The sequence below is a fragment of the Passer montanus genome, unplaced genomic scaffold, assembly GCF_014805655.1.
Source record: "Passer montanus isolate IOZ18808 unplaced genomic scaffold, ASM1480565v1 scaffold25, whole genome shotgun sequence".
In the NCBI taxonomy this organism is placed as follows: Eukaryota; Metazoa; Chordata; class Aves; order Passeriformes; family Passeridae; genus Passer; species Passer montanus.
The window spans coordinates 1622495-1649307 of NW_024367149.1; the positions used below are offsets into that span (position 1 = coordinate 1622495).

The window sequence follows — 26813 nt, forward strand, 5'->3', positions numbered from 1 at the left end:
CAAGGCATGCCAAGCTACAATTCTGTGCAAAATTTTCTCTTTATGGGAAGTGCAAAAGTAATGTAAAATGTAATTAGATATAATCTTTCCTGTTTTCATTAGCTATTAACTTTATGCAAAGATAAACTAAAGCATAATGAGTCCTTTCATTATCACATAATTGTTATTTTAATGGTTGCATTAGGAGCAATAGAATACTATACATCCACCTCTCATATTAGTGGGCAATTACTTTGAAACTTCATATTATAATCCACCCACAAAGACCAATGTATTAATGCCACAGTTTCAGAGTAATGATGACCATGGTTTTGAAATCAGTATGATAGCCTCAAGGAAAATGTAAAGTAATAATGAAGAAAATGTTTCTATTACTTGCCAGTCTCAGGCCTGGAATGCAGACCAAAGAAGTTTAAGGAAAACAAGTGGAGCTTCTCTTGCTTGTGCTACCCTGAAACAGATCAAATTTATATGACACCAGTGGTGATTATTTCAAAAACAAAGGAAAACTACCAAGAGATCCAAAATTAGGAGCTTGGAAGGGAAACTGGAATAAGTCTTCCCTCAATGTATGATTTCCAAGTACCATCCTAAACCATACCCAGAAATAGTGCCTGAAATCCTATGTTTCCCACTGATAAATACTGACCTGGCTTTAGCTACTCCTCCATTGCCTTCCTTCTAACCAAGCAAAGCAGTGCAGCTTGGCAGGTAAGTGATTGGACAGATCTAAGCAGGACATAAAGCTTGAGGATACCCTGGGGTGTCCTCTGTAAAGTTAAACCAAGTGTCATATCCAAAAGGCACTCCATGAGCAAGGCTCAAAATATCTCTAGGAGTGTGAAGGGATGGGATGTCACTGCAGCTGAGAGTCCCTGGCACATTCTGTACAGGGAAGCTGAAATCCAGCTCTCCTGAACACTGTGCATTCTTGGAAGGGGAGGTAAAGGCAATTTCAGACCATGAAATTAGCCCCAAGGAGTTAAGGACCACTGCTTGCTTCTTCTCCCAAACACAAAACATATTTCAACAGTGTCATCACTTATATAAAATCAGAGCAGCACAAACAGAGCGAGCGAAAATCCACAACCACTGAGCTCTGGCAAAGACACAATTCTCCCTTGATAAAAGAAAAAGCTACACATGACCAGCACTAGACACATTTCCTAAAGGGCTAGAAAGGTGTATAAAGAATGCTGAAATAGATGGACAGAGAATATTGATAATATATGAAATAATAGTTGAAAAAAAAAGGAAACTAAAAATCTTCTTTTACAGGAATACTGCTTTGCACATACTCTTTACATTATTTTCTCTTCCTGGTATTTTGATTGATTTTAAAATGTCAAGAGACTACTGCTGATTTCATATAGAAGGAAATGCAGTAACATTACCATGTCTGGCTGAAAACAGGTTATAGGGCAGCAAAAATCCGTTCCATACTGCACTTCCTGACCATTCCAACCCCGAATTAGGATTGTATGAGATTGAAATGCCTTCATGGTAAGCATACAACATTCAAAAAGCCCTATGGGCATGAATTTCTGCACAGCAATAGCTTCTGCTTTCCCCTAGTGTCCTTTTCTCTCAGAGAAGTCAGACTGTAAAAAGGGGACAAATATCCCTTGCCTCACAAAGGCATTTTGAGACTTAAGTGATACCTGCAACATTTTTCAGAAATGTTCTCATGACAAATATTTAGGACACTTTTTGGAGACAGAAGTACTAGAAAACCTAATGAATTTATTCAAGAAAAATTCTGAAACATACGGAGAGCATACTGAACACAGAGCACATATTTCTGACATTTATCTTTGTTTTTATTGTTAAGATAAAAGCATGCTGTTTGTTTTTTAGAATTTCATCTGCTCTTTCTTTTCTCTGACTTTTTCTACACTAGTGACATCATCTGCAGCAATTTTTAAAGCTTTGCAGAAAATCCTGTGCTCTGAAAGTTTTAATGAATCATGTAGGGAATGTTATTAGACAGGGAGTTTATGCCCCATTTCTGTAACCTGTAGGACTAGAGCAGAGAGGATATGCATGCTGGGACGACTTGATTTAAATAAAAAACCCAAAAAAAAAAAAAAAAAGAAAGAAAGAAAAAGAACTCTCTAAATTTAAGGATGGGATACCAACAAGAAACTTGTAAAGAAAAAATATGAGCAGTTAAAAGCCTTTTCTTCTAGTGCAATTGCATGTTTACTCAATTCTAATGCACCAGACAGGGCTGCTCAGGTTCTGAGTGGGGTCTCTGGTAAGTGGTCCCAACTGTACTGAATGCTCTCACAATCAGGAACTGCTTACAAAATCTTGAAAATAGAACAGCTGAATCTTTGAACATCTATATAAAAAATTATTTCCCTTCAAACACAAAGTAAGCTCCATGCTGGTCAATATCTGAGACTTCATACAAACTGTTTGAAGACGTAAGATTGAAGATTCATAATAAATCCCCACTCAGTGTTATGTTTTTTCCAGACTGTTGAAAGTTCCAGAACCTGCTGAAGATGTGAGTCTCTGAGAAAAATTGTACACGCTGCTCTTGTGCACGTCACTCTTTAAATGCAGAGTTGCCTCATGGTTAAAAGCTCAGAGAAGTTGAGCATCACAGGAACTGTGTAGGAGTGATTGTTTTCTAAACACAAGTTGTAGCATATCCCAATAGCACATCAGGCTCCCCAAGAAGCCCTGTTATGAATCCTGAGTCACCTTCAAAGGCATGTGCTATAGATCCACATATTTGAACAGTTTCACTGTCCTGAAATTGTAGCCTAAATTCTTTATGTGGGATAACAGACACAGAAATAAAAAAATGTAGAACATCTGCTTTGTTTTCATGTGGGTAAAAATGCATATTGAAGATGTGCACAAGCAAGCACCTAGGTAACAATGAGTTCTAAATTAAAATAGTGAGTCACAAAAATTCCCATTTCCCCTTAGTTTTCCTTAGTTTTCCTCCTACCTATGGGGTCTCACACAGGCTTGACTTCTTACTAATTAAATTTCCCATGCAGAATTTGTTTACTAATCTTTCTACATTTTAAGACAAAATACTTGAACATAAGTTCAGGTAAACTTTTTCTACTTTCAGAGAGATTTTCTTTTGCTGTGTTGTTTACTTGTACAAAGCTTTGAGATGACAATCTCTTCTAAATATCATTCTGTGAGATATGTATCAGAGTTCTTATACACCTTTTCTTATAAAAGCAGTTTCTAATAAATTTGACTAGCTAGTGGGTGGATAGATGTACAAAAAGCAAGAAATACAAAGCAAGAAATTACTGTAGAGTCTTACTCCCTGTCTCATAAAGTTGCTATCCTCACTTGAGCAGCGGCTCTGCAGCACAAACCTTCCAGTGCATCTCATGCAGTTTGATTGCAGTATTTTATTTTACTTAGCAGTGAAAATTCAGCTCAGAGCTCTTTAGGGAGCTTCCATTAGAAACCCCACAGTTACCAGCAACCAAGAGGTATCACACTTAAGCAATAGCAACATTACATTTATCTTCTAATCTGTTTAATATCTCTTAGAAAAGAATTGCTGTGTGACAACAGGTAATAAGTATATACTTCAATGGTAATCACTCTGTGTTTTTTCAAGACAATGACTTCACCTAGCAGCAAGGCTGAATTTTAAAAAATAGATTTATTTACCTTTCTTTTTTTTAAGTCTAGACTTTAAAAAACCCCAATTATTTCTATTCCTTCAAAATTTTAAACTCCTTTAGGAACATCAAGATCTATTTTATACAATGCGATCTGAGAAGTGAAAACTTGAACTATGGGAGATGAACACCAAAGGCTTCATTCAAAATCTATGCTTCTGCTAATTTATCTCTCCAATACTTTTTTCCTTTGCAACCATAAAATATTCTCACCATCAGCAGCAAAACTGGAAGCCCTGCAGTCCAGGATGCTACCAGGATTGCCAGCATGATTCACTGACTTACATCATCCTTTCCAAAGGTGGATGTTCATGGCATGTGAGAATCACAGAATCACAGGATATGCTGAGTTGGAAGGACCCTCAAGGACTGAATCCAGAATCCCATCCATATGCACAGTTCCTTCTGAGAGGTACCAGCAATTCTCTCTTAACAATAAAAGCTGCAGAGTATTTAAAGCACAGAATGAAAAAGGTGTGCATAGGGCTACACCAACCACTGTGTAAAGATTTAACATGCAGTTAACAGATCCCATGGCACTTAATGAAGATTTGATAAATTCGAAGACATAGATGGGTAAATTCAAAGAACATGTGAAAATGCACAATGATAGAGTAGATCCTGATTATATATTCCTTGTCTTTAATCATTAATTAAAAAGGAACAACTCCATGGCTATAGTCAGCAACCACTGCAGAATCAATAGGTCTCTAAGCTCACACCAATCTATATGCAGCCACAGCTTTATCACAAAATAATAGCTAATATTGATATTTTTAATAAAGTTTCACTTTACTGTGTAATTAGTGTAATGTAGTAGGAGCAGTGTTCCTTAGAAGTGCTGGTGCTTTGAGCAGCATTTACTAGCATGCTAATAAAGAATGGACTTCTTCTATTGAGTTCCATCTGCCTAATAGAGAAAAGTGTTCATCTTAATTAGGAAAATCTTCATAAAGAATATAAATGCAGTTACTAATGGGCTGCAGGGAATAAATGCAGAACACTCAGGAACAACTGGTGTTTTACCAGGAAATGGAAGAGTGCATAGAAACCCCCAAACAGTTGTTAACCATCTGGTGATTGACCACAAATAGCAATAGATGTTGAGGTTTTAAGTGTTTTATAATGAAAAATCTATTTATTTCATTAAGGTTTCATGCTTTAGACCCTTGTTTTCTCAGGTAATAAAGCAGTTTTGACTGACAATGAAACTATTTAAATCCTTTATGAATTAAGATGGACAAATCCATTAGCATTTTTTGAAGGAATTACTTTATAAAAAGAAAGAATGGAAGTACCAAGCAATAGTTCAAGATCCACTGTCAAGTACTTGAAAAACAGTCAATGTATCAAACATGTATTTTTGGGGTTGCTGAGATGCTCATGAGCAGTTGAGAACCTCTTGCTGACTTTATTGGTGCAGCAGCAGATATTACATCACCATGATAAAGACTCCAGCAAACTGTAAACTACAATTAATCTTTGTCCTTAAAAATGTTCCAACAGGCATTTTACATTTCCTCTGTCAGTCTGAATCAGTGTTTTCATCCTTTTCTTCCAAAAATTTTGTAATTTAAAGACACTGATATTCCCTAACTCTGCTCATTTTCTATTCAAAATGAAATTAACTTTTACTCATCTTCCAGAAATTTCTTTTTTTAAAATCACATTAATACAAAGTACTGATGGGACATACTTCCCAAGTGCCAAAATTTAACTCTCTGAGACAGACTCAGTGTCAATGTTCACAGCTTCTCAAGGAAAAACTGCTTTCTGCAATTTTTAAGCAACACTAGCTAATCTTTTATATTTCCTCTGAATAACTTTGATAGAGAAAATACATATATGAAAGCAAATCCAAAAATGAAAATATCATTACTATAGTATTTCATTCAAGCCAACAACCAGAAACACAGCATAAAACTCTAATATTCTGGACACTGACAGCTTTACTGCCTCAATTCACAGAGAATATCACCAAACAATAGAACCTGCAGCTACTTGAACCTCAGAGAATGTAATTTCATTTATTCATTTCAATGACATTTTTACTAGACTATAGCTTCATGCAGATTAGTCAGACACATGAAAAACCACATATTAGCTGAGGTTGAAGCTGTGATGACTGCAGTTGTCTTAACAGTGTCAATCTAAACCTTAGATGAATGTAATTTGCTAGCTCTAAATGACAGAGATATAATATAGATCTCGTATATCACCAAAGTAATAAATAATTAGTGAGCAGAACTGAGTAAAATGGCAGCTCAAACACAACCCCAAATTTTGAATCTTGATGCAGAAGTCAGCGATCAGAATGATACATCTTTCTGCCTTGAATGATAAAACAGCTTTCTCACAACCTAACACATAGCACCATCTGGCATGAACTAAGGAAACTAAGAACTTCTGGAAGAGAAGCACAAAATCAAGTTTGTTTCTTCAGAATTCTCCAAGATATTGACAGAAGTCTTTCAGAAACAGTTATTTGACTGCAAATGTGGCTCAGTGAACCTGCCTCCTCAAGATGTGTGTGTGTAGCTAATAATGTTTAAAAATGTTGTTGAATTGAACTGATTGGGTATGGGATGAGCACTGTCAGAGTTAAGACAGTGCATGTGGAAAGCCTTCTGTCTACCAAACTGGCTGGGTTTCCAAACACCACCTCACATCTCTTACTGGGAATTTTAGGAGCTCAGAATACATTCCTCCAGCAGAGCCCAGCAGGCTTTTTTCAGCAGTTACTCACAAGAAGAGTGACTACAAACACACAGTTTCTTTGAGCAGCACCAGCACATCAGCTCTGGCTGTTTGCTGGGGCTGGACACCTCCCCTGTGCAGTGGGACAGAGGGCTCTGAGCCCCCTGCCAGCCCCCAGGGGCATGTGGGGCTGAGCCCTCACAGGCACCACTGGGAGCTGCAGTGCCCAGGGGCTGGCCCGAGATACACAAATGGAGAGAAACACAAATGGAGTTTCCTGCAGTCCAGGAAACATCAGACTGCTCTGCTGATATCAGCACAGATTTATTGTAGCATTGCTTGTTGAAAGTGACTTTTAACGCAGACTGTTTTCTAAATGATCCTTAAAAGACACTCCTTTCCTTCTCATCACCTTCACCTAAGGCAAGAACATCCGGTAGCATTGATCTATTTGCTGCTAGTTTTCATTAATTTTACCCTCCCTAAGGGTGGTGAAGCTTTGGTGCCAGCTAATTAAAACCTATTTAGGGATGCTCAGTACACTTTATCAGACCAGAATTAGCTTTGCTGCTTTAATGAAGACTACAGTTTTCTCTGTTACTACCAATTAAATGTTATTATATCATATTGCATTATATTTGTATTGCATGGCAGAGATATTGATGGCTTTAGAACCACTTATCTGGATTGAGGTACATACAAAGATGGCACATTTAGTAATTAGCTAATATCTCTTTAAATCCTTTCACTTGAGTAAATATATATATAATACACCAGCACATTAGTGAAGTATTGGAAGAAGCTGCCAGCTTTATGCTCCCTCTAGGGAAGTACCAAGTAAAATGCATTAATGAAAAATTGTGAATGTCTGGTAATGAATATTATTTATGTACAACAATTATTCAAAGTGGATGAGCATTCCCCACCTTGAACTCGACTGCTTCACTAACAAATACTCTCAGAAAGAACATATGTTCCCCAGATTCTTAACACTTATGCAAGGTTAATTACCCACTGTGGACAGCCCATATCAGAGCATATTTTGTACTACTGTAGAATTAAAAAATGCATTACAAAATAAAAAAACACTGTTTCTTCAAAGTTACTCAGATGCAATTCTTGTTTCTTCTATGCATCAGTAATAAATCATTCATCATTACCAAAGCTGTGGATTTTGGAGCTGCACCCAGTGAAGTCAGGGATAAAGCTCCCATGTCAGCACTGCAGGACCAGAGCTTTTCTGCAGTAAAAAAGTGACTGCAGCACCTACCTGTTAGCCGCTTCTCACAAAATCTTTGAAAAACTTGAGCACCACAAGGATGAAACTGCTGAAAAGTCCCACTAATTGCCTAAAAAGATTGTACATCAAAAAGTAGAAACAGAAAACTCATTAAAGGCTCGACAGACTAGAAATCTGCTGCAATCTTACTATGCATTACAGAATACACTGAACAGAAAGACAGTATTTTAGGATTACACTAAAATAGATGTAGTTTCAATTCACTCGGTACATTTTAAAAAATGAGTTGAAATTGGTTTCCTTCCAGAATTTTTGCTGCAAACATGTCGAACCAGACCTCTGTTCAATCTAATATTCCAAGCAAGGGTTGATGTTTCTCTGAGGAGCTGAAGGAATATTTGGCTGAGGAACCTGAGTCTGTCTCAGCATCGTAATAGCCTGGCACAATGTGTGAAAGTATTTTCATCACCCACAAATCTCCTGTGCTCTCCATTTACTGCTTCCACAAATGCCACATAACAGTCTCATGACCCTCCCTAGAAACAGAATACAGGTCCTGCAAATTGAAGATGTTACAGAAAATGAAACAGTTTCCAAACTGAAGTCCCTGATTACTAGAGAACTGCAAGATGTTTTCTTGAGATACAGAAGGCGTTGGCTGGTGATGCATCAATCATTTCCCTTGTTTCTGCATGACAAAATCACTAAACGATGTTAAAAACATCACTAAGTATTTGATGTGGAAAAGCAGGACTAAAAATGAAAGTTTCAGTAGATACAAGGATGTTACCTGGTTGCCACTGTGAGAAGTGGTGAGCTTTCCCTTGGTGTCAAAGGGACGCACGTGCACAAACAACGTGAAGGGCCGTGAGACAGGCTCATCAAAATTTATTGCTGTTGCAATGTGAAACTTAAGGAAAAAGAACACGGGCCATTTTGACATTAGGTTGCTTAAGAACTTTGTTATAAGCTCTGAGAGAAGTTCAGTCTGTTTTTTACATGAAAAGAAGCATTTGTATTGTGTTAATTGCGTAACTATAAAAACCTGAGATGTGTTAATTTGTTGAAGAGGAATGGATTAGGCTGGAGAGAAGGACACTTTGACATTGAATGATGAGATGTCCTTCTTTCATAGGAAAAGAGGATATTTTTTCAAGGTCTAATCTTACAGTAAGGATTTTGATGAAGTAATGTAAAGTCGCTGTGACCTGACTGACTCATAAATATAAACAAATTTATGTACAGCAATACAATAATGTACCCGTGGTCATATTTAGCTTGATTAATATGTAAACAGGATGACTTGGATTATTAAAGGTCATTTGTCATGAAGGGATCTTGTGTATTTATTAGCCTCTGGTTATCAGTTTGCTCAGTGAAACTAAAGAAGCCATGATAACCTTGACACCTTTATGAGATATATGAGCCCCCTCCAACTCCAGAACCAAAGCAGCAACATGTGCACTTGGTGAACAAGGACAGGCTTCTCCTTATGCTCCAACAGTTTGAAAAATAGGAAAAATCAACTGTCACCAAGTTCTGACAGTTTAATAACATAGTGAAACAAGTATGTTTGAGATAACAAGCTTTTCTACTTCAAAAGCTAAGTCAAAAATTCAGACTATGTTAAGCTATTTGTGAAAACCTGTATCTTTAATTTGGTCAGAATAGTGACAGTTCTTTCCAACCTCAAATTCATGATTCATAATTTAAAAATTGATATTAAGGCACAGCAGTGATCTGGAAACTCCTTCCTAGTTAGCTCAGGTGAGTGTGTGTGACAGGTGCTTTTCCATGCCAAAACACAGATGACCTGAATTTTTGCAGCTTGGTTACAAATTCTTGAAAATTGTGTTCTTAATTCTACAAATCCAGTTTCTGCTTTGAACATGCTAGACCAAACAGTCCTCACACCTTCACCTTTTACAGCCTCACTTGAGTAGCATAAATACACATTATCAAGCATAGAAAATAGAATTTCAGCATAATACTGGTAAAAATCGAAATCTATTCCAGTATGTCTGATAGCCCATTTTCACCAAGAAACAGAAATAATGCATAACCCTGAGATCTGTGTTTGAAGAAAAGCTACAGTGAATCTCAACAGAGAAGAAAATGCAATATCCAGAATTATCCTGAGGTTGTGCATTTGGAAATGTTGTTTGTGTAGGATTATCCTCTTCAAATAAAATGTCAATTTAATCAATAGTAAATTGAGCTGAAAACAACACACAGCTTTGAAAACATTTCAGGAAGACGTCCAATATTTTTGGGATTCAAGCCAACAGCAATGGAATGAACAGAAGGTAGCGTAGGTGGGGTAAATGGGGCCTAGCTGCTGCCTCATCAAGTGCTTATAACAGTCAAACCCATATAACAATCCATTAAAAACATATCTGGGGACTCATTGAGTAGCTGACATCCCACATGGACTTTTCTCACGTATCTTTTGTCAAACATTATTATAATTGCTCCTCACGTTTAAGACTCACCGGTCCTTTCCCGTCTCCCTCTTGAACACCGCATCGCAGTAACTCATGCGCTTCTCCGTTGTCACGTAGATTTTGGCAGTTGGGTAGCTGTCAACAGTTTTCTTCAGCATGTTGTACACAATGCCATTTCCATCCCTCCTCATGTTTCGAAAAGGACCCCAGATCACGTAAACGGTGTTGTTGGTTTCTTTGAAAAAGTACTCGGGATTCTTGAGCAGGAGAGGCACACTTGTGTGCGAGACCACTCTTACAGTTGTCCTCTTCCCAACGTCTTCCTCATAGCCCTTGGTGGGAGCATTGTTCATCCTCCATATGCAGGAGGACTTGTCTATCTCAGTGCCCACCCTCTGGCCAGCCATCTGTCCCGAGTTTGAAACAATGGCACAGAGGTCACAGTCAAGTTGTAGAGGCTGGAAGACAGGAAACAATAATTTACATTGCAAGTTTTTCTCTGTAAAATATAAAGATTGAAAATTCAGTTAAAAGTAAAACAGGTACAGTACAACAAATGGGTAGCAATGCTTCTCTTTAAGAAAATAAAACCACAATCCCTATCTGTGAGAGGTGCTCAAAACCTCTACCACTACAAATGCAAACCTTTTCAGTGAAATAGGCAGTTCCAATCTTTGCCTTTGTTCCCACCTTGCAAAGTCAACTATACAAATAATAATTCCCTTTTTCCCTCTAAATGTTACTCTTTTCACTAAAAAAAAAAGGAAATAAAGAAATAGTGGAAGGCAATATTTAGATCAATGGCTTCTCTTTTAACAAGGTGTTGTCAGCAATAGTAAGAAACCTACTGAAGAAAGTAATGCTGGAAGTTTAACTGTACATTGCCTGTGTTTGTGTCTGAATCAATAGTTCCCCAATTTGTGACACAAGTCGAACGTGAAATCTATCTCTAAAAAGCAATCTAATAGTATGAAAATCTTGCAGTTGGAAAGAAGATGTGGACAGAGGAGTATGTTGTTCTCTCCAGAGAGTGGTTATGATCCATGGAAAATGAGAGGTAGAGGGACCGGTGACATCTGAACTGGGAACTTAATCCTGAGAAAACTGTAGTCAAAGACAGTATTCTGTGACCATGTTCTAGGGTGCTATTACTTCCAGTATGAATTGAAAATAGAAAAAATAATCTAACAGAGATATAAGGACCTAGCTGATGCTCAATTTGTCAAAGAGTAAATGTCTTTTCGTTGTTTTGTACCTACAGACTAAAAGGAAATGCCCTCTATTTAAATTGGATTCTATAAAGAGTTCAGTTAAAAACTGAAATCAAATGAAAACTAGATCCATCAAAAAAACCCTACAGAAGATCATCCAGGTCAGAGATAACCTACAATTTTTGTATGGTAACAGACTTGATCCTCTGTCATGCTCACAACTGGGAGCCAGTGACCTCAGTTCAGTATTTTTTCGAAAAAATTCCCTTCACGTTCTTTGGACATTTACTCTGACAGGATGCTAGGTGCTTTTCTGATCAGACTTGTGGTTATTTCTCTTCAAAATCACACCTCATTTAGCTGATGTAGATGAATAGCCTGCCTACATTTGACCACTATAACCCTAGGATGCAATTGCTGACAAAAAACCAAATTCTTTGATAAGGGAGAATAATGCAAGGACAAGAGATAAACATCTTAAGAAAGCCAAACTGTAAGAGCTAAAATGTCACATCTTTGGGTGACAAATATTGTACTGAATTAAGGTGCATCATGCATGACTTGTGCAGTAAACTTTACAATTTCAAAGCTTTGATTTCTCTGTTTTGATTGATTTGATTTCGTTATGTGGCTGGTTCAGGAAAACATTCTTTCCTAAAGCAGTAGCTAAAGATTCCTGTTTGAATGCAAAAGCATTGTCAATGTTTCCCTTACGAACACCATGCATTTTCTGTAGCTGGTATAGTTTTAGAGAGCTGTCCTGCATGGCTCTCTGACAGCAGGGATGAAATCCCAGGAGATGCAGTTGAATGCAGCAGTCTTTCTGTTTACTGCTTACTTACAGAAGTTCTCTCTAAGATACATTATGAGGACATGGCTGGGTGACCTAAACAAATCCATGAGCATAACTCATTTTCCAGCATGAAGTGAATTGTTACAGACCCAGTAGATTAATGTATAGCTTTCAGGGTGAACTTTCAAAATAACAAATGCTGAATATGAAACTGCTAGATAGCAAAAGCCAATTTGGTCAAGAATCTGGTTCCATTTAAATTTGTCTCATCCTCAGAGCTGCTTTTTTCACTAAATTCTTCCTTCTCCATTAAAATGGAGCTGCTCTCTTAAATTTGGAATTGTTTGAATTTCCTCCCCTTAGTTAGAAATGCATTGCACATTTTCTATTCACTGAGTGCAACTGCTCTGCTTGAATAAGCTGAGTACACTCACTCCTGCAACTGTGTTCCCTGGTTTTCTAGCTCTTTTGTTGTGATTCATTTATCTTGTTCCAATTTATAAAGTGCTTTCATAATACTGCATGCCCACACTAGGTCAACATATAATCTGCTCTTCTTGAACAGAGTCAGAGGCTAAGCCCCTCCCAGTTCTATCTCACAATAAATATTTTTTACAATATAGAAATTTTACATGTCCCAATATGCACAGTTCCCAACAGAGATCCCAGAGAGAGTTAGGAGAGTGACACCCATGATAGATATTCCACTGACTCCAGAATCATCCACTGCCTTCATCATCTTTTTGCATCGTATCTCCCTCAACATATGAGAAAACACACATCAATATTCACTCATTGAATCCCACGTGGAGACAGGCCACCATTTTGTGGTGCTGGTTTCTAGGTGCCACAGAGGAGAAGGGTGGCTTCAGTGACACACATGAATCCACATACAATACAAATGGATCTGCCAGGCAGTCCAGGCTGCCCTCTCATCTGCAGACATGGTCCAGCAGCAGCGGGACTGAAACAGACTGGCAGGACCACACTGAAACTTGTCCTTGTTGTTACTGCTTATCCTCTGTGAACCCTGAAAACCAGGCCAAGGTTCACCTCTCACAAGATCTTCATTCACTTGCATCATAGATACACGAGTTAAAGACAAAAACATTAAGAACCATTCAGGTTTTCTTCTCTTTTCATGTACTTAGACATTTATCTCGCCTCTAAACAGCAAGGGGGCTGGGCTATTATTGCTGCTAGAAAATTGTTCATTTTGTTGCTGACCAGAAGGATGTAGAAGACCTCAGCAGAGCAGCTGGGTATGGTTCTGACAAATAGTCCCATCTTTTTCGTGAATGATACATTGTAACTGTTGAGGAACACTTATATTTTAATCAGTAAAGAAAATGAAATGTCTGACCTTTCCATTTCCTGTGCAAGCTTACAGACAATAGAAAAGATAATTAAAACTGTGAATTAGAACTCGCAAAACAGTGCCATTTCTCTAGCAAAGAGAAATAGCTGTGTAATAAAGGTCACTTATCAAACAGTTCTAGTTATTAAATCTTTGCATTTAGCACTGAAGTGGCTTCACAGAATCAAAGGTCAAATCATTAAATAACAAAATCAGCCAGAATTAGAAAAGGTCACAAGCAAATCCAACTAAAGTAGGTCACAAAACATGATTCTCTTCCACACAGGATTTCATTATTTGGAAAATTGCTTACTTTCCAAATTTGACAATTCCCCCACCATTTCCAGTGTCTCCACCACGAGACTGAAATTCCAGCTACAGAACCATTTGTACGGGTAGATTTCCCAATGGCACAGATCTTGGATCACCAAGTTGCCCAGCCACAGCCCTGGACATCTGCTGAGGTCCACATGGGGGTGATCTCAGGCCAGGTCTCTGAACCACAGAACAGCATCTGGACAGACCAGACACACATCAGGCTCTGGTCTCAGCAGAGACTGCCAGATCCACTCCTCAGCTGGACCGAACCCAGCTCAGGACCTCTGCAGATGGAATTTCCACTAATGAAAAGCTGAATTTCTCTTGTGGCTCCTTAGCACAATAGACCGGTGGTGAGCTCTCTCCAACCACCAACTCTGTTCCACTCTGAATCCCACAGCTAATCACGCAGATAGTTAGGAAACTCAGACTAAACTTTCTCAATTGTTACTTTAACAATATGATTGTGATTTTGTAAATTGGACGCAATGCCCATTCACTACATAATGAGGCAATTATTAGCAGCTTGCCACATATTAATTTGCTCCTTTAATGTTGAAACAAATGAGATCTTTTCTTATAATCATCCTATTTGAGTGAATTCTAACAAAGCCGATTGAACAAAGCTCCAGAGAGACTTTCTTTATTTCAATACCATTTATTCTTCTACTCTTCTTGGATGTCTTTAGAGTTTCAGAGGATACAACATTTATAATGATGCCAATAGGGAATAGATTTTGCCTTTATTCTTCTTGATGTTCTTTTGAGGTCTTTGAAATGAAAGGTACAAGAGAGGCATTAACCGTCTGGCATTGTTTTTATTGCTTTCCTCTACTTTACAAGCAAAAAATGTATTTTAATTTTTCCTGTGTTTCAGTGATTAAACAAGCTGGTTTATCTACGCTTACTCAATTTCTTCAGACCTCTGACTGGGAGAAAAGACTTGCAAGCTTCTCTAGGAAAAAATTCAGCACATTAAAAGAAAAGAAAGATTCTATGTGTGTGTTCACCCAATAAGCACAACCAAATTAGTACAGCACTGTATATAACTTACATTATATTACTAAAACATCAAGCAAAAAATGATAAAAATTATAAAAAGACAGGTCTGATTACCCTGAGCTTGTGTTTGTTCCCCATTCCCCCCTATGGCAGTACTGTCAGGTTTTTTACCTTCAGGAGTTGATTTTGGTCCTAGCCCTCAGTATCACATCCCACCAAACATCTGTCTTCATAAAATTTAATGTTAAGATTTCATAAAGATTTTAACATTTTGACATTATTTTGAGATAAGCCCAACATCAACATGCATCCCATTTCCAAATAAATAGAATATGATCTGCTTCTTCATAAGACTGTTCCTGAGACTCAAGTGCCTGGGATATTTTATTTAGATGAATGTCACTGTACATGAGTTCTAGCAGAAAGTTTTTATTTAAATTGAATGAATTGGAAGGGAGTGCATAGGAGGCACATAATGGGACTAATCTTACAGCAGGAGACTGAATAAATAACTGTATTTGAAAGTCTTTCTATATACACTGACCCAGTTGTTAGAGAACTGTTTGATTTGCAGCTCTTGTTACAGCTCCTTAAAGGGGCTGTACCAGCCCTTTGCTTGAAAAACTATCTTGTGGATTCCTCATGACAATGGTAACAAGACACAAAAACCAAGGAAGCTTGGAGTTTGAGCAGAGGTTGAAACTTGTGGGCCAAAGTCACCCACCCCATCTAAACTATCAACCAGCAAGGGTGTTTTTGAAACATTTTAGTTTTCTTTCTCATGGAAAGGAAGGAAAAAAAAAACCCAAACCAGAAACTGAAACCTTCCAAAAACGAATCACAGTGCAAAGTGATGCAGTGTCATCTTTCTCACTTTTGAGACGGCTCCAGACAACTCCATGCCAGCTCCTACCTCTTTCAAGATACAGCACAGCAAATGCTCACCAGAATGCTGTTGATTTTGCTGCTCCTATTGGGAACAATACAGGCAGCTTTGAAACAAAGTGAGAATTAAGTACATCTCATGATACCAAGAGCTGAAAACCAAATGCCTCAAATATACGTGAGAAAATCCTGAGTATATAACCTATAAAGAATAAAACCAGGTCTTGTTATGCATTTTAGGCACTTTCCACTACTTTATTATAAGGCAAAAATTGAGAAGTCAAAGATCACACATCTCATGATAATCTCATAAAACAAAATTTACTAAAATTTAATAAAAGCCATGTCCAGCTTGATCAAAATATCTTAACTTTCTATTTTTCAAAAATTGTATTTATGTAATTTTCTAAAATAGAGTTAAAATGCTCCCCCAATTGAACATTTTGCTTTATTATGAAAAGGTGAAAGAATGGGAGCTCACATTAACAAAACAGTCCCTTTCACTTTTTCATTTTTCCTGATTTCCAGCTGAACCTTTATGGAAACTGACACCTTTTAAATAAGCCTACACTAGTATTTTCTTCTGGAATAATAAACTATTGGAACAATCTTGATAGCTCTATTGGTAAAAAAGGCTTAAAAATACAAAGGTGGCAGGGAGCAAATAAGAACAGGAGAAACTGTTCTGCCTCTGCATGGAGGGTTAATGGAGGAGGGAAGCTGCCAGATTCAGGGCTTCAAGTACGACAGAAACACCCGGGAGAGGCAGAGCTCTGGAGGACTGATGGTCAACAGCTCTGAAGGACTTAGGGCACTGAGAGAGAGGCAGGTGAAGAAAGTTTTGCCCTAAGGCATTTCCTGAAGGATGTGAAGACCTGTCCTGCATGTGCACTCTCAGTCAGTCTGCATAAGACCCATTTTCGTTTGTGTCTCAGGTGCCTGGCAAACTGCCCTGCCCCTAGGCAGGATGGCAGAAGGGATGTGCTCTTATTTACATGAATGTCACAGAAGGGGGAGGAAATAAATGGAAAGAACACACAAAAGAGAAGAGAGAACAGGAAAAATTTCAGACACCTATGAAAGGGTAGAATGTAGTTTAGTGTTAAAAAGGAAACGCGTAAGGGGAAGTACGATTTGAGAAAAAATCTGATATATACAGCTGAGAAGATAAACCATGATGTTTGGGAATGCAATCCAGCAAAGAAGAACCAAAACTCCTGACTCAAACTAACCGTTGTGAAGAAAACTTAATCAGACACGTCAATCAAATAGCATAGGAACTAATAGGCGAGAGAAAAGATTTTGTCCTTTACACTGCAACTGCACAAGTAGAAAACAGATGAAAATGGATATGCTCAGTCCAGCATACAGTTTGTAGGTAACCAGAAACCCTGACATCCCTGGGCATGCAGATGTCTGCACCTTCATATTCACATAATGAACACCTCTGAACTGGAAGAAAAGCAGAATACTCTCTGGCATATATATATTAAAAAAATAGCATAAAGAGACAAGTACACCCAAGAACATATGTGGAAATGCTCCTGTCAAACACTGCTGAGGACTGAATTGTTATGGAACAGAGGCAAACTCCATCATGCACACCCTACACAGACAAGTTCACGAAGAGGCCATTAAAACAGCATTCACTCTGAAAAACAGCCTATGAAAAAAATTAGCTTCACATCTGAACAAAATAGACAACCAGACAAACAACATTAGTTCTAGAGTATTCCTGACTTCATCCCAGAGGTTTAGCTGATGACCATAAATAACCAGAATGTTTGTGACACTTCATCTATCACCCATTTACAAACACGCAGGCTTTAAAATATCATGACTTTGTAATAGTTCAAAAGCCGGGAATTCTTCCAACCAAATACTGCTTGCTGAACGCTGAATCCAGTAAGTCATTTATCTTAACATCCACCACATTGTTCACCTGCCCTCAGTACTACGTGATGACTCTTGAATTTTGTGCACAAAAGTTACTGGAAAAGCACCATGTAAACCAGACACTGTCCATCAAACAGCATAAACAACTCAGAGCACAACACAAGCTGATCCTCACAATGGCACCCTTCTGTCACGCTGCTGCAGAGCTGTACTTGCAAAAGAGTACATTTGCTACCCACAAAACATGTCACTTGATTCAGCAGGTTATTGGTATCATAATATTTAGCTCTAATTTATCTTCTGCAATTTTCTGTCTGTATCAGATTTCTTTTCTGCTTTTTACGTTCAGTATTAAGGAAGATAACAATTGTTTCTTCTCTATACAGACATGTTTGCTCAGCAAACAATACAAACCACCAGGAGGTAAAATGTCACAACTCAAGGAGACGTAAAAGGGAGGAATGTCCTGTTAGCACACAGGCTGCATAGTGAATGAATCTCAACACAAAAGGACAAAAACAATTTTTCACACCCAATAACATATGTGGCAGCAGAGCAGAGGTAACATGCAACACATAATCCCTCCTCACAGAGTGGACTCTAGAAAGACATCCTTGACAGCAACCAAGGCCAAAAGAACTCTACCCACAAAAACTGCTTTTTCCTTTGCAAGTAATAGTAAGTATCTCTGCAAAAAAATTAATGGGAATTCCTACAGCGAAGATGCCTACTGGAAGACTATGTCTAAGGAATTCTCTGTCACATATGGAAAACATGAGTTGCTCTAACCGCTGACTTTAATTTGTATTTATTATAAATACCCGCAGATGGCGGTAAAGTATATAATGCATACAGCAGATTTGTTCCAAGTTTGCTTTCTCTAATAACCTCCTATTATCAGCACTCACCATTAATCATGGACCATTATCTAGGAACTTAGTTGGCTACATCACAGATGCAGTAATGCCTGTAAGGCCTCTAATCTAAATACATTTGAAAAAATTAGACTCACAAATAAACTAGGGGACTTTTAATATGAAGTTTACATCTTATTTCAGGTCAATTTATTTGGGATTTAATATGGGGAAATAATATCAAGGTAGGCAGCAAAAACTGTCAGAGAAACTTCCTTGTATTAACCCCTCCTCCCTCCTTCCCATGAAAACCCACCTAACAGGCTGGAAGCCTAACCTCTAATTTATTTTGGTTCCATGCTGTCTAGACCTATTATTTAATTTTGTCTCTCTTGGTGGTCTATCTGACAAATTATTTGTATGCATGGAAGAAAAGTGATAAGCTAAAATGCTAATTATCCATTTTTTTCCCAAAATTAAAAGAATTATAATATCCATGCCAGGAATAAGAATAAGGTTTATTACAATAGCATTAAAACCAGTGGCATTTTTCATTTGACAAAATAAGCTTTAAGAAGCTTTCTAAGTCCAGTGTTTTTAATTGCAGGATGCCTTATCTAAAAGAGAATACACAGTGCTGGACACATTCATTTGCTTTCACTGGTACATTGACAATATTTGCAATACCACACTACGACAGTCATCTGTAAAAAATGTGTAAAATTTTCTCTAACAATTTAATTTCAGGTTAAAATTTCACTTAGAAAGTCTATGTCCAAAAATTTAATTGTTTGAAATATCTTCTATTTTAAAATCATAAAATCATTTCCATTTCAGAAAGATACAGGATTAAATCATCATTTTGTCAGACGCCTGAAATTTCAAACATTATGGACAAAATGGCAATTCTGTCAAAACACTATGGCAATTTCTAACACTAGGACAAAAATTTAAAAATTTATTAGAAAGTTCTGTTTAATTATTAGGCAGATGTGTTTTATGTTTTCTTAAGTCATTAAAGAAAGTTATTAAAGCATAGCTTCATAATTTAAAACTTTGAAATTAAAGGTCTGTTTCAAAAGAAAAAGAATCACTGCACATATACTCTGATTGCTTTTACATCACTGCCTTGGTGCTTATGTCCACTAAGCACCTTTTAATCAGTGCAGATTTCACACAGACAATGGTTTGAGTCATGGGCTAACAACACCTGCAGTAACTCAGTAAGCAGAACCTCAAGTGGAAACCACTGGGGTTAAGTGACTTGTAAATAATGGAAAGACCCTTCTGTCAGTTCTCCTTACTCATGGAGCTCTGCAGCACAGCTTCTGCTCCTGCCACATCCCAAACAGCCCCATTTGCTCCTCACTTAAAGCCTTTCCTGGAGAAAAGCCCCTGAGCCCAGTGGCCTCTGCCAAATCTTACTGAAGTCAAGGGCCTCGTGCAGGTCTGTGCATCCTCAGCACAGAGCTCGGAACCAAACCAAGGCCTGAGGTGCCGAGTAACACACACACACACACAAATGATGTGTCAGTTATGAGGTGAAACATGCTAGAAGCAATTGCAAAACAAAATCTTATTAAAAGATGAAAATAATAAATCCTATCAATCTTTTCTCCACTGCATAGTCTGGCCTGACAGTGACAGTTGCAAGATATAAACAACACTACTTCCAAAATGGGTATTTATAATCATATAGCTCTTCTACCTATAATTTAAATTTTTAAAAGAGAAATTAATTATTAGTCCTTCATACATCTTCAGAAGAAAAATACCACTGCAACATACCTATACACTGACTTTCTGGGTAAATCTATGGCACAGTCATTGCCTCCATTACTATTAAAACTCCCACTGACATGACTGAAGACTTCATGGAGATTTCACCTAACATAGGAATTTTAGGAACAGAAATTTACGTTTGCAGTTCATGGAGGACAAGATTACAAAATCATGGTGCTACTCCTTTGCTTGGCCAGCAGCAGAGGCCTTTCAGCTGTGATTCAGCTTTAACCCATGAAAAGGATGCAGAATTCTTTCTTGATATAAGTTACCTAGCCAGAACACAGGGCTGCTTCTCCATGTGTGAGCACACATACTGATGTTCTGGGCTGGATGGGCTTCCCTGGTCCTTACTGAAACTATTTCCTGCCCCAAGTCCATGTCTGGGATGGAAGCCTTGGAGGCCGTGTTGGCTTCCATGCTGGCATCAGATTCTACATTTCCACTCTGCTTTTGAGAGCACAGAGCTTGTGTAGGTTTTTTTTTGTTTTGTTCTTTTACACTGTTTGCTTTAATGTAGCTTGTGATTCCTAATGTTTCCAAGGACTGTGATGACAGCAGGATCTTTGAAACTTGAAAAGCGATGGTAAAGGTCAACACCTAAGCTCATCAGTGGCTCTGTAACTCACACTGACACAGCAATGACTACCAGGGTTCTGACAAAACAGGTTCTTGGGGAGAGCAACTCAAGACAGAAAATCAGAGCCCTCTGAGAGCACCAGCCTGCTGTGGCTTGCTGGCACTATGAATATGGCAAAATACATCTCAGCTGAGGGCCTAGAAAGAGAAGAGATCATGGAATACTGAGAACTGCCTTCTAAGCAAACAAGTTGTGCCTCTCCTTTTGTCCTCCTTCTGGAGCAATGCTGCTCCACACTGCAGGCTCTGCTGCACCTCAAGCTACCAAGAGCTCCCACCTGCACACTGGGAACTGTGAGGGGAAGCTCCACCTCACTGCCACAAGGCTGGTGTGAGGGACTCGGGGATGCAGCTGAGTAAGAAAAAAATATCAACTGAAGTCAAATAATTATAAAATAACCATCCAAAGGAAATTAACAGGTGTCCAGGTTACAGCCTATGCTGAGGAAAGTATAGAAATAACATTTCTTCATTTCTATGAACAGTATCCAAGGGAAAACTTTTCCATACTCAACATTAGCTCTATGTTCTCGTTTGCTTAGCGGCTTTAAAAAAGCGCATACATGTACATATGTATTAACATCAAAAGGAGCAAGCGAGGGAGATGGAGGGCCTAGATTACGTATTAATTTTACTCTAAGAAAATATTTACAAAGCAAATGTGCAAGTTTTGGCATCCCCTCTCTCTGAGTCATACAACTAGAATTATAGATGCAGCATGAAGAAGTTTGTGTGTATCTGTGTTCAGCTACCCATCATACATGGTGTCACACATTCACAGTGTTCTCATGGCTACAAAAGACCAAGGCAGATGAGCTAGGAAAAAAAACCTGAGAGGACTATATATATATATATATATATATCCCATTAAAAAAGAATTCTTTTTTCAAGGAAAGCACTTTTATGACAGAGGGCAATTAAGCTTTGAAACGGGTGCCCAAAGGAGTCTTTGTTCCTAGAGATTTTCAAAGCTTGAAGAGGCAGAGACCTGACCTAACCTTGATGTTAGTCCTATTTATAGTTGATATTGGACAAGATGGTCTCCAGAGGTTATTTCCAACATACTTTTTTCAGTAATTCTATAGTTCTATCACTATGAAGAACCAAGAGGAAGCTCAATGAATTTTAATGAAAAAGACAGCACACATTTTTAATAATGAGGACTATTCAATGTCCTGGGGAACTTTTTTAGAAATAAAAGAACTCAAAAAGACAAGAAAATATTGAAAATTGAATAATTAGTGCAAAATTATTCTCTTTTTTTTCTTCTCTGTTCTTGGTTCTTTACAGTGCCTGTCACACACAAAATCATACAAAATACAGCAGGAGAGAGAAACATTCCTGAAATGAAAATGGGCTAAAGATTTGATCTGAATGTCCTATGAGAATCCTGCACAGAACCGACACCTAATAAATCTTGTTCCAGATAAAATATTATTAGGCACAGCTACAAGACTGGAATCCAGAATGACCACAGGTTCATTCCAGCTGGTTGTGGCACAGGGAATGGGCAGGGAACATGGTGCAATTTCCCTCCTGGCATGTGTTCACTGCTAAAATGGCTGCATCCAATAGAGCATTACTTTGTTGGTAGGGAAAGCTAAGTTTATTGAGTCCTCCTCGTAGGTCTACTTTCTAAGGCTGCTAGCTGTGAATTGAAGGTGATAAACACCATGCCATACCTGGAGACCAGTGCTGGCAGTTTTTGTTACTCCTTTTAGCTCCACTAACTAACAGTGGTGCTTTCTTCACCAGGACTGGAACATGGCTGAGATGCAGAAGAGCTGGCTCAACTGGACTCCAGGGAGAAGAGAGATAAAAAGAAAGAAAAAAACCCACTGATCTAGAATGAATAGGTCTTTTTCAGAACAGAAATCTAAACTGCTGCCATGTGCTAGTGTCGACTGAGCAGTAAACAGTGTCTTCACAGGCTGGGACAACGGGGAGGAATGAGGAGGAGAGGTACGTTCTAAGAAATCAAATGCACATTACATTCCAGAAAAATTGGGAAAACTCCCATACCATCAGACCTTCAAAATTCCATCTATAAAACAGGAGAATTATAGTGGCTACAAAATGCAGACTACTGAAAATCAATTCTGAAAAAGTGTATCATAGGTAAACACTGTATTTATCCCCTCCTCTTGGAATAACATCACTGTAGCAGCAAAACAATTGCTGACTCTGTCACAAGACCCTTGCAAAAATCCTGCAGACCCCGTTTTTCAAAAGAGCAATAATTAAAAAGTAAAGTCCTGTGGTGCTTTTCCTCTATAAGCCCTGTTTATGAATTCATAGCACAGCATGAAGGTTATTAAAATCCCATATGTGAGAACCACACACGGCACAAGGAGATATGAATTGGCATTCCACAGAGATAATGCTATCTAATGGGCAAAACAAGGAGCACGACTCCATTCTTCTTCAGAGTACATTTGGAAAGGGCAAAGCATCTGGCTGCTGCTCATGGATACCTGACCAGACACAAGACATTTCTTCTCCTTACCTGTTGATTAACAAGTTAAATGTGAAGAGCATGGCTGTTATCTTGCCTCGATATTCCCAGGACACCATTCTACCCACAAACCATTTGATGTGGGGGGATTAAATGCTATTTGGGGTGACCCAGATACAGTGACTATTAGACACATTGCTGTTTACTTCCACATCCACGCATTTCAAATCAAAATGTAATTAATTGTGGAGATAACCAATACACCTCACAAATTTTGGAGTACTGCCTATCAGATAATACAACTATTTTTCCAAAATGATTCATTTATTTCCCATTTTATTGTTGAAGCAAAGCAGTTAATGCTGTGCTTTATTTTAATGCCAAAACTGTTTTGATCCCACATAGCACAGAGCTATTTTGAATACCATCAGCAGCTGGAAAAACTTCAAGAAAAAGCGAGAACAACTGTTTTTGAAAAAAGGTTTATGAAAAAAACCCCCAAACTGACAAAGTACAGACATGCACAAAAAAATTTCCTCAGTTTTCAAATACTCTGAAACTTTCCTTAAAGAGAAAGCAGTCCATGATTTTAAAATCCTTGAGTCAAATTTAATGCATAAAACATACTCCACTTAAGGACACTGATCAAAGGTTTGTAAGGCTGTTTCCCTGCCTTGCATGTATGATCAATCAGCCATCAGCAGAGAGACCACAGGTGTCTGATGGGAGTCATCATTAATGCCAGAGATGGAAAGCACTCCAAAATAGGAAAGGCAGGATCTGCCATGAAGCAACAGGAGACAGAATAATTTTCTGTCAGGATTAAAATCCATGTGCTTGCTTGGTACTCAGCTATATTGCTGAGGAAGGGTTTCCTTCTCATCCGTATCCCTATGATCACATAGTGCTGCTCAGCCCTCACTTGAAACACCATTGCTAAAATTCAGAACTTGGATGAAAGCTGCCAAACTTGCATGCAGATATGAACTTTCTCTAATTTCAGGCCTGATCATATTCAAGATTCTCGTTTATACTAATTATCTCCTTTCAGCTGCACCTTCCAATCGTGTCTCTATGTGATAGGCCCCATCACGGCACCACGCTATCGGCTTCAGCTGTGGGATCCTACCTGCATGCCACAATCAACATCACTGTCAGGAATTATAAACTCTATCAATATTTTAGAGATGCAAAGGAGGGAAGACAGTGAAAACAAATTAAGTTTCATAACTAAAATGAAAAATCCTTTCTCTCTAATGACTCCTGCCTTCCAAACTGTCTTTCTGTGTGCATGAGACAATTTGACTTGGGATTTGCTTCCTAACTAGGCTTAGCTACAAACTTTGGAACAAGACACCCACAATGAGAAATATGTAAGACATAGCAATAAAATTCTGTAGCATGCCATGCCAAATAGAGAAGGTTATCCTTCCAATCACCCTCACAACTAAAGCTACAGTCAGGTATTTAATACTTCTCCACAAGCAAGAGCACTCTCACTTCATCTTGCCACTTCATTTCTGCCAAGTCAGAGACAAAATAAATATCCAACAAAAAAACTTCTATCAGTCTTTTGAATACTTTGGGAGAGAAATCACTTAGCAGTGATATGTCAGGGTACCTTGTCTGCTTATTTCTCTCCCTTTCTCAGTCAAAGGACAGTGTTAAAAAAGCAAGAGCACTTTTAAGTGCTGGTTGGGGCATAAAATCCCCTGCCATCCATCCCTCACTAGGAAGAATTTTGAAAATAAAAGCACTTAGAAATCTCTTTTTGTCTCCATCTACATTATTCCTTTTCTTGGATGTGGTTTGAAATAAAAATAGAAATGAAACGCTATTTTCACTGTTTTGAAGTTCAAATCAGGCATGTCTCCTCTAATTTCTTCCATTTGCATTTTCTCTGTAAAAAATATCAGTTTTAGTGTATATTGCATTCCATTTCTCTCTCTTTTTAATCTCAACATCCCCCTCCCAAGTAATGAGATTATGATGCTATAATCTTATTCTGAGCATAACCTTTGATTTCTATGGATTTCTATTCCAACAAAGATACATCCATTCTGCTGGCCAGATGTCAGCAATATAAACGTTTAGCTAATTTAATTGATGCTTTAACTTCCTAAAGTGGGGCAGCCTTCAGTGACAATTGCAGTCATCTCCAGAGCTGCAAGTCACAAATGTGCTCAGTGGCAGCAAAATCATCAATACAGGTTTTAGCAACTAAAAAAAGCAAACATAATCCTGAGACATACATAAAGGGTTTTGAAATTATCTTTTCACTCTATTCAGCAGCACTGATAGTAAATTCATTCTGGGCATTGAACTTCAGCACAGATTTGGATCTCTTGCTGGAAAGCCAGAAAAAGCAAAAAGAATAATCCATGCCATACAAAGATGGAGAGGAGAGGAGAGGAGAGGAGAGGATGGAGGAGCGGTGATAAACGTTTCCAAATATGTAAAATATGCTGCAAAGGATTCTTCACTTCTGTTCTACATTAGCAGGGTGCTAGCTAGATTTGGGTTAGACTGTAAGCAGCTTTCTACATGAAAACACAGTTATAAAAAGTCTTGCCAGGGGCACAATTACAAACTTGCTATCTCTGGAAGTCCTTTCTTATCCTATTTTCTGCAATTCTGTGAATTTTAGTAAGTTGATGTGCACATAGTACTTCACAACTTAGCCTTCTTGGGTGACACTAAAGAAAGAAGATAATGTTCTGTGCTGCAGTCTCTAGCTCAGCACTGTGCTCTGCACTGCATGGAAAAGCAGCTATGCAGGTATCCTTCAGCAAAAAGGAACCATGGCAGATTTGTGCATACAGATGGAACTCATGTTCTACTAAAGCAACCTGCAATTTGGGAAACCTTGATCCCCAGACAGAGAAATCACTAAAATGAGAACAGATCACGTTGTCCATAATGCAGTAGTAGCAAAGGTAATAGCTTCAAACATTTCTGAAAGTCAAGAGTATTTTCCTAATTATTACCAGTTGTTTTAGTACAGTGCCATGCACTTCTGATTTTCAAGTTCAAGCTACAGCAAAAAGAAACTGAAACACAAATATTCACTAGCCCATCACCTTTTATGATTTATGCTGAAATCCTGCTGAAATGCAATAGAAGGATTGAAATCAACCCTTCTTTCCTGTATATCTATTCAAATGTTACCTGAAGCATTCCTAGCAAACCTCTGTTTCTTGACAACAGTAGATATGAAGCTGTCTTTGTGTAAAAGCTGTATTTCTTCATAGTTCATAATAGCTCTAGACTTGCCATTCCTTTTCTTTTTTTCAGTACAAAGAATAGGAGAAATTGTGGAATAAAGTACCATTCATCGTTAGTACGGATGTCAAATTCTTTTCTATTCTAAGTTCTATCAAATGATAAGCAATTAGATCCTGCTTTCAAGGTTGCTTAAATAAATAATATTTTGTATGAGTTACTTTTTAAAAAGCTGCCTGATGTACATATCACAGTCTGGAATAGTGATATGTCTACACTAACTGTGGTGTTGAATGTGTATTTAAAGAATAAGAATTTCTACATGTGCAAAAAAATGTTGCTTTTAAAGT

General features: G+C 38.1%; 1 protein-coding gene across 1 annotated transcript in view; it reads right to left on the reverse strand.

Moving 5' to 3' along the window:
- Positions 1-26813, reverse strand: part of ST6GALNAC3 (ST6 N-acetylgalactosaminide alpha-2,6-sialyltransferase 3) — a 236268-nt gene that overhangs the window by 65821 nt on the left and 143634 nt on the right. Inside the window, exon 4 of the mRNA XM_039711497.1 lies at positions 10098-10507. Within this exon, the coding sequence (XP_039567431.1) occupies positions 10098-10507 (410 nt within the window). The remainder of the gene's footprint in view (positions 1-10097; positions 10508-26813) is intronic.